The sequence below is a fragment of the Gymnoscopelus braueri genome (genome assembly GCF_963280865.1).
Source record: "Gymnoscopelus braueri genome assembly, chromosome: 1".
Classification (NCBI taxonomy): Eukaryota; Metazoa; Chordata; class Actinopteri; order Myctophiformes; family Myctophidae; genus Gymnoscopelus; species Gymnoscopelus braueri.
In genome coordinates this window covers 12083230-12092622 of record NC_137603.1, presented here as the reverse complement: position 1 = coordinate 12092622, position 9393 = coordinate 12083230, and the positions used below count along the sequence as shown (strand labels likewise).

The following is a 9393-nucleotide window of genomic DNA, read 5'->3' as shown; positions in this document are numbered from 1 at the left end:
TAATTGACCATACCTTGAAAAAACAGTCAATGATTTGATTTATTTCAGAAACACATTTATTTAACAAGCGCATTGGCAGGAATAACCCCCACCCCAGCACAGGGGAGTAACTTATTCTTACTAGGGGTGCAACAGTTAATCGATTTAATCGATGTAGTCGTTTAAAACATGAATTGATAATTTAATAAAATAATTGATTAGTAACACAGACACACACACACACACACACACACACACACACACACACACACACACACACACACACGAAAACCAATCTTCATATAATTGATTCTCATGCCTATTATAATAAAGTACCATCTCTCAAAGGAGGGCTGTGGACAGTTCAGAAACCCGCCGGCGCCTACCAGTGACATCATCGGTAGGTAGTTTTAGTCAATTCAAACAAGACTTCCAATTGTTTTATTGAAATTTGTATTAATGCGAGAACAGCGTCTTCTATTATAGCATGCTAACTTTCCAGGAAGAGAGAGCCTGCAGTTTCTATTGGCTTGGATCCCTCATCGATGATGTCACTGGTAGACAGGTTACTGAACTGTCCACAGACCGAGTAGGAAAACAATTGTACCATATTATAATGAGCATTAGTGAGGACCAATTATATGAAGATGGGTTGAAAACAGGGCAAAGTGGTCCTTTAACCCATTTTGGGCAGGAACCCCTATTTGTACCTATACCTTTCAGGACGGGAACCCCTTTTGGGGTTGTTGTTGCTACAGTATGTACAGTATATAGCAACATACATTTGTTATAAATGTTTGTTGAATAAATATTTAGTTTTTCAGAAAACTTCAGGAGGCGTTTTTAGAATCGGCCTCAGGTCCAAATGGGTTAATGATTAGGGTTTATCATTAAACCAGTGTAATATAAACCCAAAACATGTTCCTGCAAGTAACCCAATGAGGATGTTTTTCTCATTGGATAATTTTTTATCCTATCCCCAAGTCAGATGTACAGTATATTGGGGTGCCTGTTGGCTCGGCCTCCTTGTGAGTGCGAGGAGCCGAGTTCGAATCCGACTCCTGTCTTGTCTCACATGTTTCTCTTCTCTGCCTTTTGGTTTCCTGTCTCTCTACACTGTCCTATATGAAGTAAAGCATAGCACGCCAAAATAAATCTTTGGTCTTGAGGTTTAGTTATATAAAACACAATTCCTCTAATATGGGAATTCTCACTTCCATGTCTTGGCTAGATCTGCGAGTTGCCAGACTTCAGCGACTTCCTTCGTATTGACTCTGCGGAGTCTCCATTGAAAACTCTCGCAATGGTGGAGACAAGTGATGCTCGGACAGTACGGCCCAAGCCCCGGGCAGCAAATACATACAGCACAGGGTTAAGAGCACTCTTGATGTACACCAGGTACAGAGAGATGTATGTGCACAATCTCAGTTCAGATTTCTTAGGAGTCAAGGCAGCGAGGAAACGGCAAATGAAATAAGGTACCCAGCAGGTGAGGAAGAGAAGCATGGTGAAAAACATAACCTGGTACAGTCTGACCATCCTGCGGGCAGTGGCGGGAGAAGAGGTGGGCACGCCCGACGTGGGGGCCCCTACTTGCCTAACTGTCAGCAATATGGCTGTGTTGCTTCCCAAGAACACAACCAGAGGGAGAATGAACCCTACTACAGTCTCTGTCTCAAACATCCCCTTGATGGGTTCCTCACTCTCTATGCACTGCCAGGTTCCGTGCCATGGTTGTAGGATGGCAAAGTGGAGGTATGGAGCAGACAGCGCTGTGGCTACCACCCACAGCAGGCCACAGGTGAGAGGGACTGCCCAGTAAGGACGCCGTAATCGGGACCAGACAGGTCTCAGTAGACACATGCACCGCTCAAAGGCGACGGCACAGAGCAGGAATGCAGATGCATACAAACCGATGACTCTGAGAAACATAATGAGGCGACAGAAGGCACTTCCAAATGGCCAACTCTTGTTGTTGGCAAGGTAGCCTAGCATAAGGGGTGTACGTAGAACCAGCAACAGGTCAGCCATTGAGAGATTCAACACGTATATACGGAAGTTGTTGGCTGAGCGGTTCTCTTCACTGCTGCCTCGACGTGCCAAGCGGCCTCGAGATCGCCAGCCTAGCGCCCAAATAACCAGCCCATTCAGAGGCACTCCCACCTAAAGGAACCAAGAGAGATGTCAGTCGGCATATGACGTCTATTCTCCAAAGTTAATTCTTAGCTGATGCAATTCAAGACTTTAAGACTTCTGAGTAGGTGTAAAAAGTCAGAGTAAAGAGACAGAAATATTACAAATGTAAGATGCATAAAATTAAATGCAGCCCAGTTTATCTTTTCTTTTTTTACATATAATTAGAGTAACCTCTGTCGGTCTGTCTGTCTTGGGTGGTGTCTTGGGAGATCAAACTGCGCATGTGTCGTTGCCAGGTTTCGCGCGCGAAACAAGCAGCAAGGTCTATGAAAACAAGGCCAAACGAAACGAACCCTACAAGCAACAAGGTCTATGAAAAGAAGGCCAAACGCAGCGCTAGATCGTGCGCGATCAACAAGCAACCAGCTTCATGAAAAAACACAAAGCCGCGCACTGCGCATTTCTCTAACCAATTCACACCCACTTCACGCTTACAAAACCTGGACATGGCAACGTGGCTCATCGTTCTGTGATTGACAGAAAAAGTTGGCCAATCAGGTGGCGAGTTCGCAGCCTGAAAAAGACGAACGGCAGCCATTGTTGATGTGCGAGTCAGGGTACGAGTGCCTTGACTTCTTATTTTCGCTTACTAAACGCTCTCAAACTTCTTCTTTGACGCACGGAATTCACTTATAACATATCGTTTGGATAGAATTTAGTTGTTTCACTTCATATGTGTGGTCAATTAATCATGACAGAGCCTATTTAAAAAAAAAAAATCAGAGAACCGGCAGGGGCGACCAGTCACACGCATGTATCCCAATAAGTCAACCTATTTTGGGGATGGCGATCTCAAAAGTCCCTTGCGTCATGGCTGTCCCCCCCGCCCCACCCCCACCACACACACACACACACACACACACACACACACACACACAGGGAGAGAGAGGGAGGGTGGGAGAGAGAGAATAGACGGACAGACACAGACAGAGAGACAGAGAGGGAGAGAGAGGGAGGGAGGGAGGGAAAGACAAAATAAGCGAGCCCTCGCTTATTTTTGCGCGGACGTAATTTGTTTGTCATTGTGGTGAATGTTTGCTGCTGATGTTTGTTGTGTGAAGCTTAATGTCAGAGTGTTTGTGTTGGAGCGCCTCAGTGCGGCTGCTGCGTTCATGTGCAACATCTTGCATGCGTGGCTGTGTTCACAGTTTTCCTTCGCCATGTCTGTAGGTCACGGCCTGGAGACCCCAGGGAAATTTCTTCATGAAAAAAAAAAACAGCCGATGGGGTCCGCGATGTTTCACGGGGGTCCGCGGTTTTTTTTGCGGTTCTGGGCGGATTGGGTTCGTTTTTTTCGCGGTTCTGGGCGGATTGGGTCCGTTTAAAAAAAAAAGTTTTTTTTTTTTTTTTTTTTTTTTCCGGTGGGTAGGGGCCCTGCGTAGTGTGCGTGTAGGGAGAAGCGGCCCTGTGTGTGTGTGTGTGTGTTTGTTTGTGCGCGCTCGCAACGGCTCGCACGCGCGTGTGTGTGTTGGCAACGGCCGACGGGGAACGGCTCCGCCTGTTAGATCTTTATATGCGCGGGTGTTTGTGGGTGTTCTGTTCCTCCACGACGGGATGTGCGTGTACACACTACACCATTGGTTCTCAAAGTGGGGTCCGGGGACCCCCAGGGGTCCTTGAGGGAGTTCCAGGGGGTCCCCAGCTAAATGATAGATTAGGCACCAAATGGACCCTTATGGGTCTGTAACTCTGACAGTGTACAAATGGAACCAAATGGACTCTAACGGGTCCATTTGGTTCCATTTGTACACTCTCACAGTTAAATTAACATACATTTTACCATATAAACTGGGGTCCAAGGGATAGAAATGCCATTAAATGGGGGTCCGTAGCCCTAATGCATGTCAAACTGGGGGACCTTGAAATTAAAATGGTTGAGATTCACTGCTACAGCCGTAAACAAATCTTCTCTTATGGGGGTCCCTCGCATATCTTTTCAAATGGGGGTCCGCGGGCTAACAAGTGTCAATTTGGGGGTCCTTGCCATGAAAAAGTTTGAGAACCACTGCACTACACAGTACAAACTCACTTTCGATCCCTGATAAACTGTCTGTTCTCACCGCATAACCCAAACTGCACACTTTGGGTGCTCATATCCCCCTACGGGTATGGTCTAGTAATATATAATACATGTAATACTGATCAGAAGACCACACACAACATTTGACTTGTTTCAGGGCATCTTAAAGCTGACAAAGCCAATGATAAACTTACCAGGAAGATGAGAAGAGTTGCTGCTATTTGGACTCCTTTGACTGCCTCTGCCTGCCAAAGCACCGATTTGCTGGAGTTACTGGCACTGGACAGGTTGTTGGTCACAGCATGCTCAACAGCCATTTCGTTTGATGTCTAGCTGGAGCTGAGGGAAAAGGAGGGTGATGGACGGAACGTTTAACACAACAGAATGAGACCTACAGTGATGAACTTGACAGTTCATGCAGATGTTACGCAACTTTTAAAGACCGTTAAGACACACTTTCTTCCTTCCACTTAATGTTACTCAATAACATAGTTCCTTTTATGATAATTGAGCCACTTTCACCACTTGCGTTCCCCATCACAGTGCTCCGTACCTGGCTCCATGCCTGCACTTACTACATGCTCACATGGAGCTGAATGGCACTCCAGGAACACACCCAAGCACTCCTTCATTGCGAAACACACCTTTAAACATTTCTAAATGACTATATGATAGCCTTATTGAACTAGCATAAATCCCCGGTCTTGTTTAGCAGAAGCTAGGCTAGTTAAGATCACTCTTATGTCAGCATTAATACTGTATGCTAATTTATAGATTCTTTATAGATGTATTAGATGTAAAAAAGAAAATATTGCTGCTTACCTCTGCCCTGTGATCCTGTACAGTGGTGAACTAGAGAGAGAACACAGGGAGGAGTACATGCTCTAATAAACTCTCTCTCTCTCTCCCTCCCTCTCTCTTCTACCTCTCTGTTTCCTGAAATGCTTTTATTGCAACAGTTGTTGCAACCAGCACAAACACATGGGTGATTACTGGCATAATTGGTCCTCCAAGGTTCTCTTTTCTTTTCTTTTTTTCCATAACTAGCCATGTCAGCATAAAGGCTTTCTTTAACTAAAATCCTAGTATTTTTTGTTCTGTGCAAGAGCCTGAAGTTTGTCTCTTATGTGATGATCTTTAATACTTTATTCAACAGCACCTGCTCTTCTCTATTTATATGATAAAGATATGTCTTTGAGCACACCATTTCCTCCTTTCACTGTTTCCACTTTCTACTGTGTTTTAACGGCTTAAAACCCATATGGTTGAGCGGAGTCCCTCAGGGCCAGGGTGTCTTTTCGGTTTTCTGTTATTGTGGGGAAAGCTTTCGCTGAAAATAGTCGATCGACAAGCTCACAACGCGATGCAACGAAAGCTGTCCCCACAATATGGATGCTGGGGTTTAAGTGGTTAAAGTAGCTTAATTTTGGTCCACAAACTTGTTTTCAAGTAGCCAATTATTTTTACTCCTTTTTTCTCACAATTCAGTTGTTATGCAAAATAACCCATCCAACACATTCTTGTGTTGCCAGTGCCACTGCTGTTGCTCCCCAGAGGCTCAAGTCCTCCCAGGATCCCCCACTGGGAGGCCATAGCGCCCAACTCCTTCTGTTCAACACCCCCCACTGACTAGGCCCCCGCCGCAGCCCGTCGGGGGTCCCTCCACATGGGTCAATTGTGTTTGTGTAGAAGACACACGGCCAAACCAAATGGGGGGTTTTAACCTACCTACCTACCTACCTACCTACAGTAGTGGACAGGTACTTTACTCTTGCACCACCAGAACACCCACACTGAGTCATGTTTTCCTCTTTAACCAAACACTTTCACTTTCTCTAACCACCAATACCATACTATATGTGCAGGATGTGGACGTGTTTTACCATGGTAGAAGTCTCATATCTAAATATACTGTAATGAACTGTGGCTTCAATAATCACTGCAACTCTTCATGATGGGGATATTTCAGGGCCGTGCACAGCCTTTCAGAAGGGCAGGTGCCCTAATGTACTTGCATGTAAACTACTACTACTACTACTACTAATAATAATAAAACATTTAGAACTTACACACAGAATATTTATATATATATATATATATATATTTTAATTAAACAGTATTTATTAGAGGACAGTAGCAAAGAAATAGCCATCCCCACAAACACTATTTGTTTGTGTGGCTATAGACCAAAATAACGATAATGTTTGACCTGAAACCTTGGCTGTCGTCTGTCCTACAATTGATCCTGTTACACATAACCATGCAGTGATTTGAGCCACCAGGCCGGCTTTAATTCAGGCTCTTTAAAATTTAGGAACAAAGTCAGGGATGTGTGAGCAGGAACTTGTGTCCATATATTAGACACAGACCAAAACTTCATCGCCCAAATCACCTGCAACAGCTCTCATTTGGGTCACGCAGTAGTTCCTCTCAGCATAGTTGACAGAGCAGCTGACCACTCTTTCTCCGCTCTCCCCCTCCTGAAACAGGATTACACTCAGGCCCCCGTCAATGGCTTCGATGTTCACAATGTACTGCTTATTCAGGTCAGGATATGTCAGGAGCGAGATTCCAGTAAGCGCCTGAGTTGGCTGAGTCGGCTGCTCTTGCCGGTGCTCTTGGGCTGCGCTGGTGCTTCTGGCATATAGGAGAGAGCAGCAGTGATTTCCACGACAGAGGTCATCCCACTTCTGACACCAGTGTAATGAACTGTGAGTTCAGTAAACATTCCAACACTTCACAATAGGGGTGTTTTTTATTTTAATTGTATTATGGCAGTAACCAAACCAACTGAAACCTTAGAGAACAGAGAAAGTGAGGGTGCTTAAAAACCCTAGGCCTATATTCCACTGCCAAAATGTAAATACATAAAATAAATTACTAAATGAACATAAACCAATAACATTTATAACATCCCAAATACCACACTGTAAATCCCACACATTCCCCATAGTAAATAAAATAACACAATTGAACAATAAGACATTGAACTACAGGTGCTCCCAGAAGCATGCTGGGTAGTCTCTCCTCAGCCACTAACCTCCCAGGAGGCTACAATAAATGTATGGAATAAAGCACAGGTTCTCAAAGTGGGGTCCAGGGACCCGTAGGTCTTTGAGGGGTTTAGCCTACATGGGCTATTTCTGATCGGCTATTTTCAAAACATCTTGGAAAAAAGTGTGGAAAATGTTGAATGGTTTTGAAACGTTTTAACGATACAGATCTTATGGGGGTCCCTGGCACAAACTATTTTCAGATGGGGGTCCGTGGCCAAATATATATTAATTTGGGGGTCCTTCACATGAAAAAGTTTGAGAAGCACTGGAATAGAGTAGTGCACAGACAGTTGTATTATTATTTTAGTGTATTACCAGTAACCAATAACTTGGCTCTATGTAACTACTGTACATGGAATATAGCTATATTTGTGAACTAGCCTATTGGGTGAATTGCAACAAGGTTCTGAATGTGCAGTGATTTAAACTAAAGACACTACCTTTCCAACTCCTTTTTCTAACTTCCTATTTCTTACTTTACTGGCCTGCAGCCAGAAACAGAATGGCCATGGTTTCCCATCCTTATTTTTGCTATTCAACACTTGACTCTCATTTGAGTGTTGATTACTACCAGTAGATGGCGATACTGGTCTTCTAGTGAAATTGTAGTTGGTTTACTCAGGGCACTTAACTCTCCCTCAATCAGTTTCATAAGGGAATGAATGTCAGATAACACGGTTTCGTTACATATTAATGTTGCTTTTGAAAAGTTAACTGATTTGAACTTTCTTTTCCATCAGCCTACATAATTCACCGGTAGCGTATGTGCCCTCAGAAAGCACTCTGACTTTGTTTGTTTATTAAGCCTAATTTATGCTCTGTCTTTCGATGGTGTCACGCGTCTAAATAGCAAACCCACAAGCTCGTTGTAAGCTTGTATCGGCTATTTTCGGCACGCGACACCGTGCGACGAAGTATCAATCTGGAGGGATGACTTTATCTTTTAACTCTATTATTTACTCTAACCGTTTATACATTGTAGTTTGTGTATGGGGCTGACTGATTAAACTATTTTAAAGCATATCATTATTTTATGATAGTGAAACAAAAAATAAGGCTTAAAAAAGTATTCTGAGAAGTGGCTAAATGAAGAGCCACCCTCACTATAAGGTCTATGGCAAAACAATTATCAAATAATAATGTAACATCAAGACAATGGTTAACTAAATATCATAAGCCTAACTGTACCTTTTGGTGGTATTGAGACACCTTTGACTATGCATTTAAATATATGTAGCCTACTATTTACAATCATTTTACCAGAAATTCAGTCTGGATGTCACTTAATTAGCTATATCCCCTCCAGTGTTGGTGTTTTTCTAATGATATTCATAGCCCAAATGCTTAAAGTAGAGGATGTTTCACCATCTGGGTAAAATAAAGTTTGACTTTGAATTGATGTTAAAAAATAAACAAAAAACCTTGCAAACTTGGCATAATGTTTCATGCTACATAAATATTTAAAGAAGGTGTTACAAATATCAAAGCTGGTGTAACCTAATATCTTTTGGTTAAAAAAAGCTTTTTGTTAAAAGGTTAAAGCTATTCTGATAGTAATCATTGCTAATCTTTGTTCAATAACAACAGTCTCCTCATCTCCAGCTCTTTCCTAAATAGAAAATATGTTTTTAGGTCGGGTTATCAATTATATCTAATGAGGAGAGAGAACTCTCCTGATTGGATATGCTATTACGTATTACATTTTATAATGCTACAGTTCCAATTTTGTCAGCTCACTGAGTTGTTTCATCACTTCTGAATCCAATTTCACATTTATACTGTATCCTGTATGAGTTTTCTATCCTGGTTGGATACAATTTGTATCCTGACCTGACATTTAATTGGTTTATCATGAATATAGAAGAAACTGGTAACATGTTTTTTATCTATCAGGTATTTTTCCACACACTGTCACCATCTCTTTGTTCAGGGTAGAAAGGCTTTTGACATTATGTGAATAAAAGTAATTCTTAATATACTGTGAATCAAATAATGCTCTTTTCTATCCAAGTAATCTACCATGAACTGTTGACAATATAGGACTATGTGGATTCCTTTTTGTTTACAGAGTCAAGTGAGTTCTAGTTTATAGTTAATATTTGTATTGTTCGGTCGAGTGAATGAACAGTTGCCTTTCAAAAA

General features: G+C 42.5%; 1 protein-coding gene across 1 annotated transcript; it reads right to left on the bottom strand.

The window, feature by feature from the left end:
- Positions 1-116: 116 nt before the first annotated feature.
- On the bottom strand, positions 117-5088 carry LOC308102231 (C3a anaphylatoxin chemotactic receptor). The gene is made up of 3 exons (XM_080451846.1): positions 5018-5088; positions 4390-4534; positions 117-2142 (listed from the first exon to the last, which is right to left on the bottom strand). The coding sequence occupies exons 2-3, from the start codon at positions 4510-4512 to the stop codon at positions 1207-1209; spliced, it is 1059 nt and encodes a 352-aa protein (XP_080307972.1). The 5' UTR covers positions 4513-4534; positions 5018-5088; the 3' UTR covers positions 117-1206.
- Between the last annotated feature and the right edge of the window lie 4305 nt (positions 5089-9393).